Below are 27,676 nucleotides of genomic sequence, written 5' to 3' on the forward strand. Positions count from 1 at the left end.
CAGTATATTTTGCCACTGGGTGGGCAATTTTGACTGCTGGTAGGTGGTCAAATCCATGTAAGAGGCTAAAATGTTACAGCAAAACTAGTACACAGTGTCTCAAAAGAAAGTTTATATTTGATGTGTCAAAATAATATAGAAGTCAAATTCTATCAACAAAATCTTTGTTTATCATCGAAATATACAGGTTTAGGAATTTACTTCTTAAAAGTAATGTCATTTAAATGCAATCCAGCATGCCTACAGCCCTCACTGAAATGACGAACAAAAATTTGCATGACGGCTTGGCATGTAGACACTGGGACGACTGCCAGTTCATTACAAATACTTACTTAATTGCTCCAGAGAAGCTGGGCTACTGACATACACTTAGATTTGACATATCCCCACAAGAAAAAATCTGGACGGCATGGGGGCCCATTTATGTCATTCTTCCTGGAAGTCAATTTGTCATGGAAAATTTCATGAACTCGCAGTATAGATGCATTGGACACGTGTACTGTGGTCCTGTCTTGCTGAAACCTTGTTCTCTGGTTATAACCAAGATAGTTTTGCAATTCAGAAACCAAAAAGCTATTTAACATAATCACATAATACTCCAAATTCCCTGTAACTGCAGAGCCACTCTCATCCCTGAAAAACTATGGGCTGATTGTTCCTTGAGCCAACATCGTAGGTCATACGGTGAAGAGGTTTCTCACACTTCTGCTTAGAATTTGTTGCACTCCAGTTGTGCCAAATCTGCTTATTGGCATGACTGTTCGGATGAAAATAAGATGATGTTAAATGAAGGACACTAAGTCACACCATTAACAAACAGCGCCTTTGTGTGGGGTACTGAAGCTTTAATCCTTGCACCAATTGCATTTTGTAAGGGCATAGTTTAAGGTCTTTTTGCAGAATACAATGCAGTGGCGATCTACACACATTTAAAGAACTTGCAGGCTTATGACTGGAGAGGTCAGAATTGTCACAAATAGACCAATTTCCATTCTCCATGGATTTGCCTATTCTTGATGACCTAGGTTGTCTGGATTTCAGTTTGTCCAGTGCTGAACCAGTCTTCTCAACTGTTCTGATCCATTTCCAGTTAAGGGAAACATTTGGATCATCATTTACATCATGCAATTGACAACCATGGCAAAATTTCCTCCTTGGCATAGTCGCCGAATCACCGCTTATGTAAAATTCTTGCACACAGAATGTGTGGTCTGCTCCCAAGAAGCACTCAGTATCGCCTGAATTCCTAAAGGCTAAGAAAGTGATGAATGTACCTCCAACTCTTCTCTAATCTGTTGTGCATGCACAGAGAGCTCTTCAAACATAAACTTTCTTTTGAGACATCCTGTTTATGACATGAATGCTTTCACAAGTGGCCTTACTGTCTCACATGACAGGAAGGAAGGAAGGAAGATTAGGATTTAGCATCCATCGACATCAAAGCCACAAGTGACAGAACACAAGCTCAGATGATGTCAAGTATGGAGACAGAAATTGACCATGTCCTTTCAAAGGAGACATCCCGGCAATTGCCTAGCGTGATTTAGGGAAGTCACAGAAAACCTAAATCTGAATGGCCGGATAGAGATTTGAACCACCCGAGTGTGACTGTAGTATGGTAACCACTGTGTCATCTTGCTCGGAGGACCAGATGAAAAGATGCTAGAGGTGTAAGGCTATGGATGACTAAGGGTGGTGTCTCTGGCCTTACTCTACAGCATGGGTGGGCAACCCCAGTGGCCCACAGTGTGGATCTGGCCTGCAAGTGGTTTCTATCTAGCCCGCAGAAGAAATTTGTGGGAGATTCAGCAAGTTATGAGGCACTCACACATTCAACATTACTGACAATACCTCAATATAATGACCATCTGAGGACAATTGTTGTCTTACTGTCAATACCTGAAATAATTATGAACAGTACTGATGCCAAAAAAAATATTCTCAGTACCGCAAATACGTATTCCGGATTCAGGGGTGAGAGTTATCATTTTGACAATTCACCATCCTGTTGTTTGCATTTTTTCCAATTTGGCCTCTGTATAATACAACTTACATAGTTAAGTTCAAGTGCAAAGTTCGTAAAATTAACAAAGAAATGATGGCTTAATTTATTTAATTACGCAGAAGCAACCCATGCCTATATCAGCAGTCACCAAAAGTATTTTTCGCAAATATTTAAAAACTGCTGGCTGATAGTGTTTTCGAATATTAATACAGTAAATCTTAAACACTCGAATGACCTACCTGTTGCAAAATATCACAAAGTCACACCTAATTGCTTGTCATCTGGGATAGCCTATCTGATAGTCGACATATAAGAATGCTGCAGCTGTCGAAACCGAAGGTAATGCACAATGAATTAGCTGCAACTAGTTGTTTTCATAAACATTTATTTTTCCATGATGACATTTCAAGATGCCTAGCATCCCATCTTCAGATGTTTACACTTATTTACATGGCATGGACATCGTTTCCTTAGCGAAGGTGTTGCAGAATTTTGCATCACAAACTTTTAAGACAGCTGTTTTAAAACTTCATCAGTAAGGGAACAATGTTCACGGCGCGCAAATAAACTTAATCACCTGATGATGAGATGAATATAAAATGAATGTACACATAAAAACATGTGTTCTGATACTTAATTTGCTGGTGTGGCATGTTGAGACACAGCTGCCTTTCATATCAGTTACACATTAATCTCACAAACATTATGGTTTGGACTTTATGTGCTAGCAGTGCTGGCTGGTTGGTTGATTTAAAAAAGGGGAGGGGGTGGGGAGGGGGGGGGGGTAGGGATCAAACTGCTTGGTCACTGGTCCCTTATTCCGAATAAAACAATGTCTCACACATGAGAATCAAATATAAAATATGTATAACACATAACAGAACGAAAGGAAAGGAAAAACCACAAGAACGAAGGAAAGGCAACAAACACTACAAGGAACAAAAGAGAACAAGAAAGCAACAGAAAGCTACAAGAAACAGTTGGAAGAGAGTGAAACAACGAAACAGATTACACAGTGGGTGGTTGACCCCCCCTCCCCCCCACTCCCCTCCCGCCCTGCGGGATCCCATTGTCCTGGATATGGGGTGAACTATGGGAGGCACCAACTTCGACACGGAAAGTACAGAGCGACAAAACATTTTGGATAAAAATCAGAAACAAGCCTCAGAAACCCCACTCGTATAATGCGGCAAGGATATGATGTCAGCAGCTGGTGTAATACGTTTTACGTAAATCAAAAAAGACAGCAACCAGGTGTTGGCATCTGGAAAAGGCTGTTCGGATGGCAGACTCGAGGGACACAAGACTATCAATGGTAGAGCGACCCTGGCGAATGCCACATTGACATGGAGCCAGTAAGCCACATGACTCCAGGATCCAACCCAAGCGCCAACACACCATACGTTCCAGTAGCTTGCAAAGAATGTTGGTGAGGCTGATGGGCCGATAGCTATCCACACCAAGCGGGTTTTTAGCAGGCTTAAGCACTAGAATGACGGTACTCTGCCACCATTGCGATGGAAAGACCCCATCGCACCAGATCTGGTTGACGATGACAAGATGTCACTTGCAGTCAGATGAGAGATGTTTAATCATCTGACCATGGATCCGACCTGGCTTTGGAGCTGTGTCGGGGCAATCTGCAAGGGCACTGAGGAGCTATCACTCTGTAAATGGGGCGTTACAGGGTTCACTGTGGTGCGTAGCCAACAAGAGGACTTTCCTTTCCATCCACCATTGGAGGGTGTGAAGTTCTGGGGGGTAGTTCTCCAACACAGAGATTTGAGCATAGTGCTCAGCAAAGTGCTCGGCAATCGCATTTGCACTGGTAGAGCACAAGCCATTAATGTTAACACCGGGAACAACTGTTGGGGTCTGGCACCCGAAAACACATTTAAACTTTGCCCAGATTTGGGAAGGTGACGTATGGCATCCAAGAGCCGAGACATATATCTCCCAACACTCCTGCTCCCGCCATTTGACAAGTTGGCGAACGCAGGCACAGAACCATTTAAAAGCTATGAGGTGCTTCACAGAGGGGTGCCGCTTATGCCACTGTAGAGCTCGCCAACACTCCTGAATTGCTTCATCGAATTCCAGTGACCACTAAGGGAATGCCTTTCGCCAGGGGGCACCCTAACGAGAGAGGGATCACACTTTCGGCTGCAGTAACGATTGTTGTAGTCACCTGTTCAACCATCACATCGATGTTACCGTGGGGGGGGAGATTCAACGGTGACAACAGAGGTGAAAGTTTCCCAGTCCACCTTGTCTAATGCCCATCTGGGCAGCCATCCATGGACCTGACACTGGTTCAGTGACAGGAAGACGGGGAAGTGGTCACTATCACACAGGTCATCATGTGCTCTCCAGTGGACAGATGGGAGAAGTCCTGGTCTGCAAAGTGATAAAATAATGGCCGAGTAACTGCCATGAGTCACATTGAAGTGTGTGGTGGTGCCAGTGTTTAAGAGGCAGAGGTCGAACCGAAACAGTAAACTTTCGACATATATGCCTCGGCCAATAAGCATGGTGCCACCCCACAAGGAGTTTTTTGTAGTTGTTGTTGTTGTGGTCTTCAGTCCTGAGGCTGGTTTGATGCAGCTCTCCATGCTAATATATCCTGTGCAAGCTCCTTCAACTCCCAGTACCTACTGCAACATACATCCTTCTGAATCTGCTTAGTGTATTCATCTCTTGGTCTCCCTCTACGATTTTTACCCACCACGCTGCCCTACAATGCTAAATTTGTGATCCCTTGATGCCTCAGGACATGTCCTACCAACCGATTCCTTCTTCTAGTCAAGTTGTACCACAAACTCCTCCCGAATTCTATTCAATTCCACCTCATTAGTTATGTAATCTACCCATCTAATCTTCAGCATTCTTCTGTAGCACCACATTTCGATAGCTTCTATTTTCTTCTTGTCTAAACTATTTATTGTCCATGTTTCACTTCCATACTTGGCTACGCTCCATACAAATACTTTCAGAAACTACTTCTTGACACTTAAATTTATACCCGATGTTAACAAATTTCTCTTCTTAAGAAGTGCTTTCCTTGCCACTGCCAGTCTACATTTTATATCCTCTCTACTTCGACCATCATCAGTTATTTTGCTCCCCAAATAGCAAAACTCCTTTACTACTTTAAGTGTCTCATTTCCTAATCTAATTCCCTCAGCATCACCCGACTTTATTCAACTACATTCCATGATCCTAGTTTTCCTTTGGTTGATGTTCATCTTATATCCTCCTTTCATGACACTGTCCATTCCGTTCAACTGCTCTTCCAAGTCCTATGCTGTCTCTGGCAGAATTACAATGTCATCGGCGAACCTCCAAGTTTTTATTTCTTCTCCATGAATTTTAATACCTACTTTTGTTTCCTTTACTGCTTGCTCAATATACAGATTGAATAACATCGGGGAGAGGCTAAAACCTTGTCTCACTCCCTTCCCAACACTGCTTCCCTTTCATGCCCTTCGACTCTTGTAACTGCCATCTGGTTTCTGTACAAACTGTAAATAGCCTTTCATCGCTGTATTTTACCCCTGCCACCTTTAGAATTTGAAAGAGAGTATTCCAGTCAACATTGTCAAAAACTTTCTCTAAGTCTACAAATGCTAGGAACGTAGGTTTGCCTTTCCTTAATCTTTCTTCTAAGATAAGTCGTAAGGTCAGTATTGCCTCACGTGTTCCAAAATTTCTATGGAATACAAACTGCTCTTCCCCGAGGTCGGCTTCTACCAGTTTTTCCATTCGTCTGTAAATAATTCGCGTTAGTATTTTGCAGCTGTGGCTTATTAAACTGATAGTTCGGTAATTTTCACATCTGTCATCACCTTTGGGATTGAAATTATTATATTCTTCTTGAAGTCTGAGGGTATTTCGCCTGTCTCATACATCTTGCTCGCCAGATGGTAGAGTTTTGTCAAGACTGGCTCTCCCAAGGCGGTCAGTAGTTCTAATGGAATGTTGTCTACTCCCGGGGCCTTGTTTCGACTCAGGTATTTCAGTGCTCTGTCAAACTCTTCATGCAGTATCGTATCTCCCATTTTATCTTCATCTACATCCCCTTCCATTTCCATAATATTGTCCTCAAGTACATCGCCCTTGTATAGACCCCCTATATACTCCTTCCACCTTTCTGCTTTCCCCTCTCTGCTTAGAACTGGGTTTCCATCTGAGGTCTTGATATTCATACAAGTGGCTCTCTTTTCTCCAAAGGTCTCTTTAATTTTCCTGTAGGCTGTATCTATCTTACCCCTAGTGAGATAAGCCTCTACATCCTTACATTTGTCCTCTAGCCATGTCTGCTTAGCCATTTTGCACTTCCTGTCCATCTCATTTTTGAGACATTTGTATTCCTTCTGGCCTGCTTCATTTACTGCATTTTTATATTTTCTCCTTTCATCAATTAAATTCAATATTTCTTCTGTTACCCAAGGATTTCTACTAATCGTTGTCTTTTTACCTACTTGATCCTCTGCTCCCTTCACTACTTCATCCCTCAGAGCTAGCCATTCGTCTTCTACTGTATTTCTTTCCCCCATTCCTGTCAATTGTTCCCTTATGCTCTCTCTGAAATTCTGAACAACCTCTGGTTCTTTCAGCTTATGCAGGTCCCATCTCCTTAAATTCCCACATTTTTGCAGTTTCTTCAGTTTTAATCTACAGGTCATAACCAATAGATTGTGGTCAGAGTCCACATCTGCCCCTGGGAATGACTTACAATTTAAAACCTGGTTCCTAAATCTCTGTCTTACCATTATATAATCTATCTGGTACCTTTTAGTATCTCCAGGGTTCTTCCATGTATACAACCTTCTTTCATGATTCTTGAACGAAGTGTTAGCTATGATTAAGTTGTGCTCTGTGCAAAATTCTACCAGACGGCTTCCTCTTTCATTGCTTAGCCCCAATCCATATTCACCTACTATGTTTCCTTCTTTCCCTTTTCCTACTGTCGAATTCCAGTCACCCATGACTATTAAATTTTCGTCTCCCTTCACTACCTGAGTAATTTCTCTTATCTCATAATATATCTCTTCAATTTCTTCGTCACCTCCAGAGCTAGTTGGCATATAAGCTTGTACTACTGTAGTAGGCATGGGCTTCGTGTCTATCTTGGCCACAATAATGTGTTCATGCTGTTTGTAGTAGCTTACCCGCACTCCTATTTTTTATTCATTATTAAACCTATTCCTGCATTATCCCAATTTGATTTTGTATTTATAACCCTGTATTCATCTGACCAGAAGTCTTGTTCCTCCTGCCACCGAACTTCACTAATTCCCACTATATCTAACTTTAACCTATCCATTTACCTTTTTAAATTTTCTAACCTACCTGCCCGATTAAGGGATCTGTAGAATGCCAGTTTTCTTTCTCCTGATAACGACGTCCTCTTGAGTAGTCCCCGCCCAGAGATCCGAATGGGGGACTATTTTACCTTCGGAATATTTTACCCAAGAGGACGCCATCATCATTTAACCATACAGTAATGCTGCATGCCCTTGGGAAAAATTAAGGCTGTAGTTTTCCCCTTGCTTTCAGTCGTTTGCATTACCAGCACAGCAAGGCCGTTTTGGTTAGTGTTAGAAGGCCAGATCAGTCAATCATCCAGGAGTTATGAGTGTTAAAATCTGCCAATAGAAGGAAGGTTTTAGGGAGTTGAGCAATCAGTGCAGCCAATGCAGTCAGGAGTACTGCAACATCAGGAGAAAGATATACATTGCAGACAGTTATTTCCTGTGTCGTCCTTATCCTGACAGCCATAGCTTCAAGAGGGATTTGAAGGGGCACTGTTTCACTACAAACTGAGTTTAGGACATAAACACAAACTCCACTTGACAGTCAATTATTATCCTGACAGCCAGAGCTTCAAGAGGGATTTGAAGGGGCACTGTTTCACTACAAACTGAGTTTAGGACATAAACACAAACTCCACTTGACACTCAATTATAGTCGCTACGGTTCCTGTAATATCCCTTATAACTGCGGAGGGCAGGGGTCGGCATTGCTGAGAACCAGGTTTCCTGAAGGGCAATGCAGACAGCAGATGTAAAGCCTCAACAGTTGCCATAACTCAACCAGGCCTTGGAAAAAAAACGCCACAACTCCACTGGAGGATGATGTCATTGTGAGACTGGGAAGGCATGGAGCATTCAATGAGGCAGTTTATGCCTCAGGATCACATGCTGCCATTGACTTATTGCCTGAGCAGTCTTTATCTATCATGTCTGAGGGTCCGGCGAGATCTTGGCCCTCAGCGGGCACCAGAGTCTCCACCTCATCCTCAGACGGAAAGCTTGTAGGTAGCGGTGGTGTTGATGCCACCACAATTTCATTGTTCTTGGGGGTCTTCGTTTTTGAATTCTCACGCTTTTCTTTGGGTTTCTCTAGCTGAGAGGGCTTCTCTGATTCAGTCTCTGGGACTGAGGAGGACCACAAAGCCCTACGACCAGCTACCTGTGGTCGCTTCAGCCCTTGGCGGGTGTCTGCTTTGCCACTGGTAGGCACCTGGGAAGGGAGTGACCCAAGGGACCCTTTCCTAGAGAGAGGAAGAGAGGAGCCGAAGAAGACTTACACTTCTCCAGCTTAGAAGTGGGGACAGGTGTCCCTGATGGTTGGGGGGGGGGGGGGGGGGGGGGGGCGTGCTACCGAAGTTGGTGCTGTGGGAGCAACAGGGGCAAGTGTAGTCTTATGGCTCTGAGTGCTCACTAGAATTGGTGCAATGGATGGGGTTGTAACAGTAGTTATAGTGGGCGGCGTAAGATGTCATGCGCATGGGATGGAGCCTTTCAAATTTCCCTTTAGCCTCAGTGTAGGTCAGTCAGTCCAGAATAATGTACTCCATTATTTTCCTTTTCTTCTGTAGAATCCTATAGTCCGGCGAGCAAAGGGAATGTTGCTCTCCACAGTTGACACAGATGGGAGGTGGGGCACATGGAGTATTGGGGTGGGATGGATGACCACAATCTTGACATATGAGGCTGGAAGTACAGCAGGAAGACATATGGCGGAACTTCCAGCACTTAATACACCACATCGGGGGAAGGATATATGGCTTGACATCACAGCAGTAGATCATCTCCTTCACATTCTCGGATAATGTGTCACCCTCGAAGGCCAAGATGAAAGCGCTGGTGGCAACCTGATTATCCCTCGGACACCTTGTCGCTCTAAGTTGGCACGCAGCTCATCATCGAAATGTAAAAGAAGATCCCTGTGGAAGATAATACCCTGGACCATATTTAAGCTCTTGTGGGACGTGATAGTGACAGAAACATCCCTCAGCTTGTCAGAGGCGAGTAATGCCCATGACTGGGCAGAGGATGTAGTTTTTATCAAGACTGACTCAGACTGCATTTTGGACAAGCCTTCTACCTCCCCAAACTTGTCCTCTAAATGCTCTACAAAGAACTGAGGCTTCATGGGCACAAAGGAACCCCCACCAGCATGCGTACATACAAGGTACGAGGGAGAATAAGATTCGCTGCCATCCTTAGCCCAGCGTTCCTCCCATGGTGTGGCCAGGGAGGTGAACAATTTGGGGTCGTATTTCTTAGCATTAAAGGTAGACCTCGACTGCTTAGAGACTGCTGGCGTTTGACCACCAGCAAGAGATGATGTACTACACTTCATCCCGTGCCATCCGTCCTGATGCCACCCACTCTGACCAGGGGCCCTCCCCGCAAGCACCACCCAGCCACAGCCAAGGCCACCTGGCAGGATGGCCTTTGCTGGGAGTCCCGATGCCCCAGGGGGATGGACATCCACCCCTTAGCATACGTGGGTAGTTAACAGTTCAGCCATCAGCAGAGTGATCCCTGTGTGGTCAGGGGGCTACAACCAACAGGGTACATGGCAAATCCACCACATCGGACTGGCTGCTGTGCTGGATATGAAGTGCAAGGAAGTCCATGGTCTTCTTCGATGCAGAAAGTGACACTGCATAGAGCATGGGGAGAACGCACCCAGGAAGGTGTCCTCGCTCAAGGGATGGAGAATGAGCAGGACAGCAATGCAATGATGAGAAATTGCGCGGAAGATTGCAATGCACGATGGACACAATGCACCACATAAGGCACCCTTCCCCAATTGGTTCGCTCTTCGGGAAAATTTTGAAGAATGGAGGTCAAACCCTACAGGGGACCATAACATAGAGACCGAACCATGTGAGATTCCTTCTAGTCGCCTCTTACGACAGGCAGGAATACCTCGGGCATATTCTTACCCCCGGACCCGCAGGGGATCTACGAGTGCCGCTGTCAAATCTCATTACGAGGCAGCCTGCCAGCTTCAATAAGTATGTGAATCAGATCCACGGGTCAACAGAGACTCTCCATGAATGGTCTAGATGATGAAGATGTCACTGATAAACCTGAACTAGAAAAAGGTTTTGAGATCTCGGGTGGCTACATTCCATAAAGCAAAATAACAGCCCTGATGGTTGGCAGCTTTGCCGGTTTACAATTGAAAAAGACTGCAGTAACACTGAGGGCGTTAAAAACTTGCATTACATGAGCTATTGCAGTAAATGCGGAAAACAGTTGTGGCAATCCCACTTTAGTCACTGAACATCAAATCACCAATGTTCATGATTGTATGCTAAAGTAATTACACAATAAATATTTAGTAGGACTCAGCAGCAGCAATATTCTCCTGAAAACAGCAGACAGTTTGATTGCCGAAGTACTGAAGCAAGGTGATTTTAGGACCCAGCAGCAAACCCGAGGAGACTTTCAAGACTTTTGTGTAAGGAAAGCCTACAAAGCCATATATAGCAATTACCTTCACAACTACTGTCTCCAGTCCTTACAATAGACAAAACTACAATGTTAAGGTTCTTGTTTTGCCGAACGACTGTGATATGATTTCCTCTTGATGGGCCATTAGCAGTTTGGCATATGAGGGAAATATGGGTGCATACTGCCATGCAGTGAATTTGTTTCTATATTTTCCCCTTAAAGCAGAATTATGCATTGGCTGGTCAGAAATGAGGCACTTGGTTTGAAGAGAACAGGTCACTGGGAGAAGTAGTGTTCAAAGGCAACAAGGCTATTGCTTATAGGGATGTCGAAGTATAGGAAGGTGGTGTCGACAGTTACGAGCATGAACCAGGTGGTAAAGGGGTGGAAATGGTTCAGGGGCAATGCAGGAAATGGTTCATGTTCTAGATATGGGAAGGTAGGCTGCAGGCAATGGGTTGATGATGCTGGTCACCAAGAGTGAAGTTCATTTCTGAGTGATCATAGCAACCAGTTCCCATGGCATATCCAGCAGGATGGTTAGGTAATGTACATGGATTTACAGATGCGCATAGAATGAGGGTGTGGAACAGGATGAAGGTTATTTGGGGTAAAGAATGAGATGAAATTGTCACAGACATAGTAGTATGGGCTTACATGTTTGATTTGGGATTTCATTTTATGGAATTCTGGGAAACAATCATTATTGCAGGGTTTTTAGGCGAAAGAATCAGACACCTGGTCAACACCTTCCATCAGGTAATCACTATGGCCCACCATAAAAATGGTGCATAGTTTTTCTGCATTAGGTATGACCACATCTGGATCTGTTTTAAAGCTGCTGAAGGCTGATTTTTTCTTCACTAAGAGGTTTGTCTTCTTTGGATGCTAACCATTGTGGGAACAATAAAGGATGCAAGTATGCTGGTGTCTCAAGATCACTCTGGCAAAAGGGATAAGAGATATTACCCACAAACGTTGGTAATCATGCAGCTATAAATAGCATCCCCTCTCCTTCCTCCGTCCCCCAAACTGCAGAGATGGGGCCATACCAGTAATTAGTGGATGAAATCTACCAGCTACATCTATGCATGAGAAAACACATGTAAAGAATGGAAGTCTCCAACGTTTTTTTAGAAATGCTAATGACAGGAAAGGCTGATTTTTTCCCCCCTCTCAGATGAACTTATGTTGGTATTCTTTTGTGAAATGAAGTAATATTTTATAAACCCTTCAAACAATATAATACTGGAGGGCTGAATAGATTTCAAGATCCAGCATGAATAAGGCAAGTAATGCATAACACAATTCAATTACTTCTCCCCCCCCCCCCTCCCAATTTCTAGTAGTACTGCAGCAAAGAATATTGTTTCCAAGTGGCTGTTATGCTAACCTAATCCATGGCATAACTGTGCAAAGTAGTGACACTGTATGTTACATTGGGTACAATTCACAAGTAAAAGTATATGCAGTGAGGATGTATGGTAAGCATGTGTACTGTTGTTGTTGTTGTTGTTGTTGTTGTTGTTGCTGCTGCTGCTGCTGCTGCTGCTGCTGCTACCACTGTTGTTGTTGTTGTTGTTGTTTACTGTTTTGAAAGACAATAGAAAACACACCATGTGGGTCATTCCATGTCAATTCAACCAATTTGAGAAAATGTTCCAGCTGCTAGTCTCAGATTTGGCTGAAATTTAGCACACCAATGCTACCAAGTCTGCAACACGCATGTACAAATTTTTACGTTCCCCTGCCAATCAGTTCCAGAATTATGGCTTGTGAAATAAGGTGGTGTGACCCAGAAATTGCAACCCGCATCTGGCAATCTATCCTCAGACCCAACTTCAGGTCTTAAACTTTGGAAGTCCAGTGAAATTTTTACAACCCAGTAACATCCACTTAGAGAACACACTCTATGAATCAAAAAACCAACAACATATTTCTGAGCGAAAATAACAAATACCAAAATGTGATTAAAAAAATGTAATATGTTACAAGGTACATATTGTAGGTGCCCTCTATGCCAAATATAATTCACTCAAAAAGTGTATAAATTTTTTTTGGTAAACTTAATGTGGCCTAAACACACACAGAACTCATCTTGCCCATATCATTCACACAAACAGAGTTACATGCATACGAAAATACAAAAATTTGAAAAATTACCTGAAAAATATGGATTTTCTAAGTGTGGTAGCACAAAAGGGACAAGTGACACCCAAGCCAAATTTCAAACACTGCATACGTAGACCATAATATAATATGTGGCAAAATTTCAACTTGTTATTGCAAGGCATTTGTGTACAATAAAAGTTGACAGATACGTATTTGGTTATGTTTCTTTTAGCACGATTTAGCAAGTAATAGTGATGATGCAGGCAGCTTGTTTCAGATAAAGCTGCAGCAATTGTTGGGAACCATATCCACACACCAGAAAAAAGTAGCTATTCTTACCCTTGCACTTTCCAGCTGGTCTATTGACTACACCACAAAGGAATTCAATGTTTCTACATATATGGTAAAGTAAGCTAAAAAAATAAAAGCAACCCATGGAGTGCTTTCACAACTTCAGCAGGCTCACGGTAAGCAATTGAGTTCAGAAATAAAGGTGTTAGTGTCAGAGTTTTATGAAAATAATGACTACATCCGAATACTGCTTGGAAAAAAAGACTATGTAACGGTCAAAATGGGAAATGTACATGTACAGATGCAAGAAAGACTGTTGCTATGCAACATATCAGAACTACATGTAGAATTCAAGGAAAAGTATCCCAATACCAAAGTAGGTTTATCATCTTTTTTCAATCTTCGGCCAAAATGGATTGTGCCTGTAAGTGCAAGGGGCTCACACAATGTTTGTGTATGTGCGACCCATCAAAATGCTAAGCTGATGTTTGCTGCTATAAAGGATTCTGGTCTGGATTACAAAGGTGCAATGAAGCTGCTAGTGTGTGACATCAGGTGTGAAAAGTGTCCTGGTAAGGCAAATCTTGCACAACACATGAATAACAAACTGTATGGTGAACTCCTTATGGATGACGATGAACTTGTCTCTTATAAACAATGGACACATATGGATCACACAAGTCTTGAAACAAAGCAAAGTGCAGGGGAAGATTTTGTTGAAATGTGTTGTCAAAAAACGACAAACTGACCACACACAGCTTCACAGCAACAGCACATTCGGCTTATCTCCAGTTTTTTAAGGATAATTTGAAACAAGATGAAATTATAGTAATACTAGACTTTTCTGAAAATTATGCATTTATAGTTCAAGATGTCGTCCAAGGATACCATTGGGACAACAGTCAAGCAACTCTCCAGACATTTGAGATTTACTATAGAGGTGAATCAGGTGATGTGTCTGTCATGAACCTGTGCGTTTTTAGTGACTGTTTAATTAATGATGCGATTGCAGTTCATGCCCACATTCGCACTGTCGTGGCATATGTGAAAAACAAGCTGCCTCACATACATTTTGCGAAATACTTCAGTGATGGGGCAGCTAGTCAGTACAACAACTGTAAAAATCTCAAAAATTTATGCATGCATTACCATGATTTTCAGCTTCACGCAGAATTGAACTTTTTCACAAAAAGTCATGCTAAAAATGTAGTGATGGTATTGGTGCTACCATTAAGTGCATGGCATCACGAACTAGTCTGCAGCACCAGAAGGTCACATTCTAACACCTCTTCAATTATTTACATGGGTACAGAAAAATATCTCTGGCATACAACCATTCTATGTTTTGAAAGATGGGGTGAAATCAGTTGAAGAGTTGCTAAAAAGCAGACTAGAACATGTTAAAACTGTTGCAGGCACAAGGAGCCATCATCACTTCTCTCCAGCGGACTCTGACAATGTGCAGATGAGCAGACTGGCCAGTTGTAACTATAGGTTAATGCACAACATCTGTCTTCACAGTGTGTCTGACTCAGGATTCAGAAGCAAAAGCAGCAACATACACCCAGGTTGCTGAGTGCTGTGAAGCAGAAGGCGATGTATTTGTGAACTTCATGGCACCAGCAAGATCATTTCATTGGCCACGTTTGGCAGACAGGTGTTGGATTCCTTTTGAACATATTCTTATGACAGTTCCAGTTCCTACCACAGTGTCAAGAAGACGGTACAATTTGCCACTCAATGTACAGAGTACAGTAGCTAAAGTGTGGGAGAACTTCTGTTCGAAGCACAATCGACTGGTTTTTAGCAGTTAAGGTGCAGTAAACATTAATGATGGGTTGTGTTAATCTGTCTATATGTTGTTGCTTAGTGATTAAACAGTTGTGGGAGAAGGTAAGAAGAGGCAGAACAGTTTAAGACATGTTTTTACAAAATTGGGTTGTGGAACAAAGGCCACATCACCAAATATATGTCAATTTCCATTGTACACAAATGTCTTGCAATAACATGATGAAATTTTGAGATATATATCATTATGGTCTACTTATGCAGTGTGTGAAATTTGGATTGGATACCACTTGTCCCTTTTGTGCTACCACACTTAGAAAATCCATGTTTTTCATGTAATTTTTCAAATTTTTTATTTTTGTGTGCATGTAACTTAGTTTTTGTGACTGATATGGGCATGATGAGTTCTCTGTGTGTTTAGGCCACATTAAACTTACCACAAAAAATTTATACCCTTTTTGAGTGAATTTTATTTGGCATAGAGGGCACCAACAATATGTACCTTTTAATGTATTACATTTTTTAAATCAAATTTTGGAATTTTTTATTTTCTTCCCACAAAAATATGTTGGTGTTTTGATTCATGGAGTGTGTACTCTAAATGGATGTTATTGGGTTGTAAAAATTTCGCTGGACTGTATGGAATAGTTCCAAAGTTATTAAGACCTGAAGCTGGGTCTGAAGATAGATTGCCAGATGCGGGTTGCAATTTCTGGGTCACACCACCTTCTTTCACAAGCCATAATTCTGGAACTAATTGGCAGGGGAACTTAAAAATTTGTACATGCGTGTTCCAGACTTGGTAGAATTAGTGTACTGAATTTCAGTCAAATCTGAGACTATGAGATGGAGCCCTTGGTTGAACTGACATGGAATGATCCAAAGTGCACTTATAGTGTCAGTAGCTTTCCATTGTATGCTGTTTTTGGTAAGGTTTCAAACAATGAATCATGGAAAGTTGACAAGATGAATCATTATTAATGACTTACTAGATCCGCAGACTTACAAGAAGTTGAGTAAAGACCCGACTGATAAAGTTCTTAGAACGGTTACGCGGTTAATTAAGAAGTCCTCTATCGAACAGAACGTTCAGAAAAGTCTGTTCAATTCAGTTGCGCTGCCACCAAGACTCTATGGCTTGCCGAAGGTTCATAAACAACTTGTTCCTCTGAGACCTATAGTGAGTGCCATTGGTTCGCCCACCTATTGCCAAGTTTTTGACAACGCTATTACGGCCGCATGTGGGACGATCGGACTCCTATATCAAGAATTCTGCACATTTCATCAGTAAATTAAGCGGCATAGTGGTCCAGCCGGAGGACATGTTAGTCAGTTTCGATGTGGCATCGCTATTTACTATGGTTCCTCTCAATGAGGTGTTGCAGCAGCTGAATAGAATTTTTCCTCCCGACATTGCAGAACTATTTAAATATTGCCTTACGACCACATATTTCAAATGGAACGATGAGTTCTACGAACAGACTGATGGCGTGGCAATGGGGAGCCCCTTAAGCCCGGTTATAGCTAACTTTTTCATGGAAAAATTCGAGGCGCAGGCTCTAGAAACTGCCAACAAAAAACCGAATATCTGGTTCCGCTACGTAGATGATACGTTTGTGTTGTGGAGGCATGGCAGAGAGGAACTAGGCCGTTTTCGCAAACATCTAAACGGTATTAATCCGAAGATTCAGTTTACCATGGAGAAGGAGGCAGAAGGGAGACTAAATTTTCTGGATGTGCTAGTTTACAAGAAACAGGATGGTAGCTTAGGCCATACAGTTTACCGGAAACCCACGCACACGGATCGTTATCTACACCGGGATTCGAACCACCACCCACAACAAAAGCAAGGCATAATAAAAACGTTGGCGGATAAAGCGAGGAACATCTGTGAACCTGGGCTACTGGATACGGAACTGGAACACCTCACTGATGCATTACTCTGGAATGGTTACTCGGCTGCTGAGATAAAAAGAGCGTTAAGACCGCCGCGTGAAAATCATAGCAATGCACAAGCACTTGCAAAATTGAAAGTTTTCCAGCCTTTTATTAAGGATGTCACTGACCGCATAGGGAAAATATTGAAAAAACGGAATATCGCTGTGATTTACAAACCTACTCGGAAGATACAAGAATACCTGAGACTGGCTAAGGACGCTCGTAAACCGCTGGAAAAAGCAGGAATTTACAGGATCCCGTGTAGTTGTGGGGAGGTATATGTGGGTACCACAAAAAGAACGGTCAAATAACGACTAGAAGAGCACAAGGGCAATTGTAGAAGGGGAGAGATTGATAGATCAGCTGTTGCGGAACACGCTTTGCAGTCAGGAGACCACCACATTTATTTTGATAGAACTCAAGTACTGGCAGCCACAAGCGGATATCATGAAAGGCTTTACAGAGAGGCTATAGAGATTATGAAACACCCCAGGAATTTTAATAGGAAGGAGGAGGGCGTGAAATTGAATGACATCTGGATGCCGGTGCTGAAGAAGATGTGTACCAGTCTTCCGCCATGGGATGATAGCAACAGCGGACGGCGGCAACCAACAACGGCCAATTGCGCTCGCGTATTCAAAACATGTGACGTCACGCCTATGCGCGGGAGCACGCGAAAACAAAAATTTGCTGCAGTCAGTAGTGAGACAGTGTGTGTTTCGGAAGTTAACAGAAGCCACGAACCCCCTTGAAGATGTCCTCCGCAGATGGGGACGAAACGTTGGGTTACAATGCGAAATCCATCAGACCACGGCATAATAGCCCGGAAAAGAATTTTATTAATCATGACAGTTCCGGCCGTGAAAGTTTACATTTTACAAGATGAATCATTATTTAATAATTTCCTATTGTTTGCAAATAAAGTTAGCTACAATTTTATTATATATGGTTAACATTTAACCATATCATCTGAATTTTCAGAAACGAGACATACAAAATGAATGTACCGTATATCTCAGGCTACACTATACATCAATCCATTACAGTAATCTTATTTTCATGTTGAGATTTGTTGGCTTTGCCAGCTCACATAAATATTATCATATTCCAACCTAACCCAGACAGCACGCTAAGCTATACACCAATCTGTCACTACAACCAGGTATTTTGCTTTGACATCTGTTGGCTTCACCAACTCAAAGCCAAATTGTCATATTCCAACATAAACTCGGCCTCTGGCTTTGCTACAGGTCCACCTGTCAGCAAAACCACCAACGAAATACGTAAATCGATATGCAAGCTTGAAATTCACAATAATCACATCAGTAAAAGTTATTTTGGCACCCTCCATGCTGAAAATAAATGTAATCAATTCATATCCTCTGTCAAAAGAAATCATTGGATCGAGTGATTGTTATTGATTACAGTAGACCAGCACTATCACTCAACTGGCTACAACCAACATCAACAAATTGCCAATATCCACACACAACATAAGAGCTGTTATTCTTTAGTGCTATAAATAAAAATCAACTTCATGAAATCTATCAACCGCAGAAAAACAATATTCACAAAGAAACCAAATAACATACAAACATAAATGCAGATTTGGCATCATTAACTTCAATTACGTATACAGCTAAAATACATTCATAGTGAAAACCTAGAACTTATTAATCACACTGTAACAACCAACCAAAAAACACCATCAAACAAAACTAGACTAGCAAAAAACCAAGAGCTAAAAACTAAAACACCACTCTATGTACAAACAAAACACAACAAAAAAATTAATACAGCTAAATAAAATACCTATACTGCCTACTTTCCAGCAAATGGCCACTCCTGCATACACCCCCATCACCACCAAAAAAAAGAACTAAAACCCCTTCAAACTAGCCAATTAGAACCAAATGAGAAAAAAGATATCTTCTTAAATAAACCATAACAAACATAATATACTCCCACTCTCCCCTTCCCAACCAATCAATAACTCCCTAATGAACTGATCATCATACACTGCCACAGAAGTGCCACATAAAACTGTACCTGCTTTAACCACTTATATTAGCATCTGACATCCACATCATTACATCATGTGTAAAAGCCAACGCCCGATAATGAATGCTTCATTTGAACCATTCAAATGGATGTATTTTGCAGTAATTAAGTAGAGATGATGAGACTTTTAGAGGATGGACTAGCATGGAGAGCATCATTAAGTCAGTATCCAGGTTGAAGACCACAAAAACAGTAATTTCTGTGGGTTCGCAGGGCACGAAATTAAACTTAAGAACGCATATATGTCACGGACTGAAACTGAGCACTATAGTCATTATAATACAACATTAAAATCGTACAGTTACTTAACAAAATATATGGAGGTCTACATGAAAACCAAAATATATTCATAGATCACGGCAACTACTAAAAAACTTATTTTCAAATAGAAAATTTGCAATTAGTTCTTCACATAGATTCAGACAAAGAAAAAATTTGTTCTTTTCATCATGTTTCACTCCATATTACGGAACAATCATGCTTTAACAAGTAAAAACTCATTACAGTAACATTTATAGCAATAAATAATTCTTTGCTATTAATTCATAATGATAAATTTCAGTTGAAAACTAGGAAGTCACTATCAACAGTGATATACATAGCTTAGCAAGGAAAAAAGAATACATGAACTATTTTTGAGGAGTTTGATTACCTAGTTGGAGCTAAAAAGAAAAATCTAAGAAGTTGTCATGTGTCCACAAAAGAAGCAGTATCAGTGGCCAATTATTCTTCAACATTAACCCCGGCAATACTGTCCGAAAAATTGTAATCATGTCCGTTATTTTATATTTTAAAATTTTGAACAAAAAATGTTTGTTGTTTTTATGAATGCCTCTTACGGATTCCATTTGTTTTAAATTTTTCAGTTAAATATCACAAAAAAAATTTAAGTCCTGTTGCAGATGTAAATGTCTCCAATTAATGTCATATTCAACATTCCAATGTTGAGGGCCTTACTCAAACAACATGTGTTTAAAAAGTATTTTAAAAAAATAAAGGTCAAACCAAGGAACAAACTTTGAACTGAAAGTGCAATGACATTGGGAAGAGTGTGCTAAAAGGTATTTTCAGGTTCTGCACCTTACTTACAAATCAATATCTTTTTAAACAGTTGGTTCTTAAGATAATTCAATTACAATTAAAGAAATTTGCTTTTTTAATTTTTTTTCTCCCAGGGTGGGCATTAGGTACCCTAAATGCCCAAGCATTGCTAGGGTTAATATGGAAGTGAGAGGCCTTTAAGCTGTCACCTCAACTACAACACTGCCACAAAAAGATTTTTTTAAAGATTAGATTAGATTAATACTTGTTCCATAGATCATGAATACGACACTTCGTAATGATGTGGAACGTGTCAGGTTAATGAAAGATGTCTGTACACGATATTACATTACACAAAATATTGCATGACACTAATGTTTAAGTTAGTTTTTTTTTTTTTCCCTCCCTTAAGGAGGGGGGGGGGGGGGGGATGTGGTGGTGGTAGGGGTCACCATGGGGGGGGGGGGGGGGACATGTAACTGTAGTTAAGCTTACAGTTAACTCATTCGCATGGACACAAGTTATCAGTGAGGGATCCGTTGTTCTCATGAAACCAAACCACACTAGCTACAGATGTGCACAGTTTTGAACAGCTTCAAGAGTGAGACACTGTTGACATGATGCATTACTTTCATATTAACCATAACCTTCACCTACAGTCTTAAGGAAATTACAAAATAAATGTAACATTAAGTCCAACAGAAGTGCGTGCATTTCATATCTTCAAATTTTGTAACATGTTGTGCTTTGCACAGCATACAGAGAAGAAGGGAAGGAAATTAGTGATAAATTGTTTTAGAGACAGACACAGAAAGAACAATGTTGTTGTTGTTTTCAGTCCTGAGACTGGTTTGATGCACCTCTCCATGCTACTCTATCCTGTGCAAGGTTCTTCATTTACCAGTACTTACTGCAATCTACATCCTTCTGAATCTGCTTGGTGTATTCATCTCTTGGTCTCCCTCTATGATTTTTATCCTCCACACTGCTCTCCAATCCCTTGATGTCTCAGAACATGTCCTACTAACCGGCCCCTTCTTCCTGTAAAGTTGTGCCACAAACTCCTCTTCTCCCCAATTCTATTCAATACCTCCTCATTAGTTATGTGATCTACCCATCTATGGCCAAAGACAAATATAATAACTGGTGTCCAATACAAAATAATCTGAGGTACACAGGTACAGCATTCTGCAAATTATATTTATTCAGAACAATGAGAGATATGTTAGGCCTACTTCATATGAAAAATGCAGGACGTCCTCCCACCTGCCCCCCCCCCCCCCCCACCACCACCACTTGAAGTATGCCCCAACCACTTGAAGTATGGTGTCATATGATATGTATATTGGACTCTGTGAATTTTTGCTTCTTTTGTCCCCCCCCCCCCCCCCCAATTGTAGTAGATGCATATTTTCTTTACAGTTATGTAAGCTCTTGTTTCTGTGTCATGGTGAGCATTTTATTCACTAAATGTACAATTTCAACATAATTGTATGTAAAATATGTTCAGTGAAGACAGTGATCCACTGAACATACATGTGACTTGAAAAGTGCTGTGTGAACTACAAAAGTCTAGTAGAAATAGCAATCCACTAGGACAATTGGTGCAGCTCCACCGGAGCTGATTCGAGAACGCTTTTTCACAAGAGCGACTTACCATTACATGTCCCCTCCTCTTTTTTCCTAATATACTTTCACGAACATCAGGTTTTGTCACTAATTATGATACACTGTATACAACATGTGAACATGGCAGCCTTCACAGCTTGTTATCCCAAGGGGTTGCTACTAATTATGATACATCCTGTACAGAAAACTACCCCCCCCCCCCTCTCCGGTTGTACATGCGTATTTTCTTTACAATATGCCAAGCTCTTGAGTGCGCCATGGTTAGCATTTGATTCACTATACATATGGCTTCATGCATAATGATGTGTAAAATTTGATGCTGCAGTATTTCAGGGTGGCATAGTTCCCACTTCGGAGGTCCAGTGACATTTACAACTGATTTGGAGTAATATTGCGAACATTTAGGCCTACTTTAGTCACCCCTCTCAGGCAGCAAGCTCAATGTAGTATGTCAATTGATGCACACAGAGTAGTGGTCCATTATGTGCAGACCTTGACCCATCTCACAAGCTGTAGGAGCCTTACCTACGCTTCTTCGTGTAGTATGAAGTATTTAGGCCTACTCCATCAGTAAATAGCACGCTTTCTGTTTTTAGAAGAGGCAGTTAGTAGCACCCTTGGTGGATCATGGTATATTTCATAAATAATTTCAGCCCAAATAGCTTAAACATACCATAGTGAAATACAATACCGTAGTGAACAATGGCTACCACAGTACTACTACACAAAGTATTGACAGATCGCTAGTGTTGGTAATAGCTGGATACAAAACAGTAATTTACTGAAGTCCTCCAACTTTTCAAACCATAAGGCTGCTAACCTGAGAGCACAGGCTGAATGTGAAATTAGAATTTGGAAAACAAATTCCTGGGAATACAATGTAAAAGATGTGTTTGCAAAGTTAACCATGAAATATATAACAAACTCTATTCCTTAACATACGTGAATATTTTACAAAATATGGAAGTTGAACAATGACATTTTGATACAAGTTAGGGTTTCATCCTTGTGCGAAGACTAGCACCTGACAGAACATGCACTATTATATGACTGAAATTTCATATCAACTGCCATTAAGCACACAATAGCCTAGTGACTGGATAACACATAACAGACAAGTCCTACACTGCACAATCAGCTTCTGATCCACAACACAAGAGGACACAGCACTGCAGGGAAGTGTAGTTCCCACTTGAGAGGGGTTGCAACATTTATAACTGATTTGGGACATCACTGTGAATATTCAGGCCTAGCTATTTTGGGTAACTAAAATACTTCAATCATGTAGGCCTATCAAAAGTGAGTGACTGACTCAGTTTTGTGGTCACAATGTATGATAATCGTTGTTAATGTTGTTGTTGCTGTCTTCAGTCCTGAGACTGGTTTGATGCAGCTCCCCATGCTACTCTATCCTGTGCTTCATCATCTCCCAGTACCTACTGCAACCTACATCCTTCTGAATTTGCTTGGTGTATTCATCTCTTGGTCTCCCTCTACGATTTTTACCCTCCACGCTGCCCTCCAATAGTAAATTGGTGATCCCTTGATGCCTCAGAACATGTCCTACCAACCGAGCCTTCTTCTACTCAAGTTGTGCCACAACTTCTCTTCTCCCCAGTCCTGTTCAATACTTCCTCATTAGTTATGTGATCTACCCATCTAATCTTCAGCATTCTTCTGTAATCATTATTCGGCAAGAATTAGAGAATTGTCTCTTACCCTTCCTGCCCATTCATACACTTTTCGTGTATTTCTCAAATCTTTTACATTACCAGATGTTTAATTATCTGGCTTTTTAATAATCCTAGTAACCAGGAAGTATGCTACAATAAATTATTTCTATTGTGCCTGATTACTGATCATTCTGCTGAGATGGGAGTCCACATGTAACACAAGAGCTGAATGATGAGAACCGTTGTGTTCAACGAGCTTATCTCCAATCAGTGAATAAAACTGTGTTCTACGATTTGAGAAAGTGTTTGACTTGTGTACTGATTTCATTGCCTTGTTTACCTCAAATTTTGAAGAAAATGAACAACAGTGGCAAAACGAAAGTTCGTATTTTGATAGAATGAAGGATAAGTTTCTGCACAAAGAAAATTTTGTGTATGCAGACTTCACTGTGGATAAATGAGAACTGTTTTAATGTCCGAGATTTATTTATGAAGACACTGCTGAACTTAATGTAAAGAAAAAAAAACGTTTTCAAATTCCACTGAGCAAAAGAACTCATTGTGTAGTGAGAGAGAATAATCTGGACTGACATATACACAGAAGAAATGACACTGTTTACTGGAAGTCTCATTTAGTTGGCAGGCCTATTGAGTTCACACTGCACTTTGTGAAACTACAAACACATTCAGCACTAAGTTATAAAATCTTGTGGCGAATATTCATTGCAATAATAATGAACTGCAAAAGCATCATGACCATCCAGATCACAACAACCTGCATAAACTTCAGGTAAACTCTTAAATTAGGCCAGCCTATACGAAATCAGCAATGTGTTTCCATATTTATCTATTAAAGTCCAACTACTGGACTACAGCACTGACAAATGTGCGTAACAGGGTCTACATACTAAACTGCCAGAAAAACTATTTTCATTGCTTTTATGAATGTATTACTGAATCTATATCAAATCAAAGGGTCATATATGATATAATACATGCTTATAAACCATGTAAAGAGGTGCTACAAGGCCTATTGTTGGATACCTATAATGCTTACAATACTAATTTCAGAGATTACTGGAAAATCGAAAGATATTTCTCTTCTCATGTTCCATGAAACACACTGGTTAATACCATACGACAAATAAAAAGTTGTTGCTTTTGATGATTTTCACGTCCCAAGCAAAACTGGTAAAGATACATCTCAGGCATGTAAGGGAATAGAAATGGTTTACCACAAACGATGATGAAAATGTCAAAGGGCTGGTGGGGGGAAGAATTACAATTTGGAACTAATAATAGTCTTTAAACTGTGTGAAATGGATGGACAACTCCATAAACTTTGTCCAGATATTACATGACTGAATTAATGTAACCTGCAGTTATGTTATCGGAAAAAACGACAGTACAGTAGGCCCTACTACTGAAAATATTTTTGTCTTCTTCTAGTCTCGGAGTATGTACACAAAATCATGAAAAGAGTGAATACATTTGAACCACTGCAAGAGCAGCAATCTTTGGGAAGGCACTCTGTAAAGTGATGACCCAATATTTTTTACTTATTCATGCAGTTGGGAAGTAATTAAATTTCAATAACTTGTGTAATAAACCTGCTCAGAGACAGGAAGTATATGAGAAATATCATCACATGGACAGTGTCTCTTCTGTATTACGACGAAATTGAGTTGGTTCCTTCAACCTTGAAATTACAGCAAGCCGACTGTTTAGAAAATACAAACATGTTACGCTATGCGGTAATGTTACCCAAGTGGAACATGGTGATTATAAAACTTAATGACAGTAACAACACAACCACATTTAATAAAAATGGGCAGATCAATTGTTTGTATGTACAAAGGCGTCTTATAACTACTTACCTTTCTTCAATATTTTAAGCCATGTTGCAACTATTTTCTTGTGGTGCTGTCTATGCTGAAGACACCATGCCGACAGTGTTTGTATACTGTCTTGCGAATCCTTCAGCAACTGCAGTCTTTTCTCAAACTGATGCTCATTGAATACCGACATGATGAAACGATATTCGATGTCACGCCCACAAAACAAATCACACAAAATGTAAACATTTCCCGGTAGAAACTAATAACCTCAAGTTTATTAGCACTTTGTAATCTTTGCAGTCCTTAACAAGATCAACAAACATCGTAACAGTCGCTGTACGTGAAACTTTTCTCCTTTCTTTCACGGATTATATAAGTTGTATTGCGGCTACTATAATAACTGCGACCAATATAGCGTACACATAACCTATGTTTACACACAGAACCGATGCTACACTGCAGCTGACACCACCACAAAAATAACCTTCACGTTATGAATCGGCGGAAATGTTCACTAGAAGGCAAAGTTTCGCTGAAAATATAATCTGTTCAGTGTTCATAATAACCCGTTATTTCAAAACATCACAACTGCAAGCAACGAAACATTCGTTTATCAACACAAAACACATACTTAATACCGCCATCTTCGTTTGAAACGCATTCACAACATTAGCACGCAAAGCAACGATCGACCTATTGTCGTTTAGCACAGTCTATTCGGCGGAACAAAATCCTGGCGATTTTGTAGACAAAGATTCACCAAGGAAACTTTAGTGCTGTGTGTTGATATACTTTTATCATTAATACACAAACCCAAGAGATTAGTGAAGAAATCTTTCAGTGGCTCTTTTACATTGTGATGGAGTATGGTTTTTCTTTCACGATCTAGCACTTCAGTGCTGTTGGTACATTTCAATGCGAGAGCAGTAAACACGACAGTATTCATCCGAGACTGCAATGGAACCCAGTAATAACTGTTATAACGTGTTGCCTGGGAGACAACACACCACATTTTTTTACCCCCAACTGTAACACAGATAAATTTTCGGTGTATACGTATATACTGAAATAATTACGTTTCTTGAATCCAACAGCGCAAATGACGACAGTGATGTAACCATGAGATATTAATTAAAGGGTATTCAACAGATTCGCAACCATAACGATACTGTGTCCAGAAGGAGTAAATAACTGTCAGATTTTGTTGTGGTTTCCCTCCCTCCTCCAATCATCTACGAGTAATACAGCTCTCGCATTTTTTTTAATTCTTACGAGAGCATACGCATAAGTCCTTACATCAGGACGCCTCAGAACCCAAGCCCCTAGGAAACGAAGTGCTCCCTGGTGCTGGACTAAAATGCCACTACAAAGTATGAGACGTGGAGGCAGATAGGTACTATAATTTAATTAACTGTGTCCCAATTTTTGTACCCAAATGTGTATTCTCTGAATTACGCTTGGCCCAGTTATGTGGTGACATGAAACTTTGGAAAGAAATGGCGCTGTTCGGAATGAGTAAATATTAACTGGTTTAGATTTCGAGACTCGTACCGAGATTATCTTGAGCTCTTGGTAGAATTGTCAAAACTGCACCCTCTCCCATAAACTTACCACTATGCAATTTTTTCTGATTTAGCAAATTCTGTAAGTACCATACGTTTTATAAAAATTAAGCGTTACTGGAAAACAGTACTTCTGTATTGATGATAAATATTGCACAATATAAATTACCCACACCATTATTGAAAATAAGTTAGTGACTTACAAACTTTCCAAAAACAAATTGAAAGTAAACAAAATTATATCTTATTATTTATGGAAGCACTGATTTTGGTGTGATGCATAATAAAAAAGAGAGTTTATTTACACCTCATAAGTTATTAACAGCCCTCATTCCGCAGAAACCGACAAAAGTCGGAAGTCTTCAGCTCCTGCTCTCTTTCTTTTGAGATCTAACAATCCGTTAACGAAGCAGCAGCAAGAGCTCCATTGTTGAACATGAGAGAACTGTACAGCTATCTGCAGTCTAAACCAAACGATATCAATGGCATTCTTGTAGACGGCCCTAACGTATAAGTGTATTCTTATCCTGAGACCTGTCATGAGAGGGTGGAACGTCCCTGGGTTCGAACATGTCTATGGAAAGAAGAGAGATAAGTATTATGTGCTTTCAAGTGTGAAAAAAATCAATAAAAATATGAGAGGAAAATGTACATGAACTGATACTTAACATAAACAGTAACCAGCAATTGCATTGTACCATTCAAAGACGTCTAATGCTACAGGCTTCATAATTAGTTTCTTATCAAGTAATTCTAAAACCAGATACAATGAATAAGTATTGTGCATTTAAGAAAACTTAAAAATGCACGTAGATAGTGAGACATGCTGCTTACAATACTGCTCGTCGATCATTGGTAATGCAGATGCCATCAAATCCTCATCATTTATGCGGAAAAATACATCTCTCTACATCTGGATCCCTAACCAGCTCGTGCTGGGCGATACAGAAAAGAATGGACTTCATATTTCTGGAACACACAA

General features: G+C 40.6%; 1 protein-coding gene across 3 annotated transcripts in view; it reads right to left on the reverse strand.

Moving 5' to 3' along the window:
* The window catches only part of LOC126273013 (uncharacterized), a 163,947-nt gene extending 137,641 nt beyond the window's left edge, over positions 1-26,306 (reverse strand). The window contains exon 1 of one of the 3 annotated variants that reach the window (XM_049976381.1): positions 25,172-26,306. In XM_049976381.1, coding sequence (XP_049832338.1) covers positions 25,172-25,322 — 151 coding nt within the window. In that variant the 5' untranslated portion in view covers positions 25,323-26,306. The remainder of the gene's footprint in view (positions 1-25,171) is intronic. The other 2 variants (XM_049976383.1, XM_049976382.1) reach the window with 2 other exon arrangements.
* Between the last annotated feature and the right edge of the window lie 1,370 nt (positions 26,307-27,676).

This window comes from Schistocerca gregaria, chromosome 5, assembly GCF_023897955.1.
Source record: "Schistocerca gregaria isolate iqSchGreg1 chromosome 5, iqSchGreg1.2, whole genome shotgun sequence".
Classification (NCBI taxonomy): domain Eukaryota; kingdom Metazoa; phylum Arthropoda; class Insecta; order Orthoptera; family Acrididae; genus Schistocerca; species Schistocerca gregaria.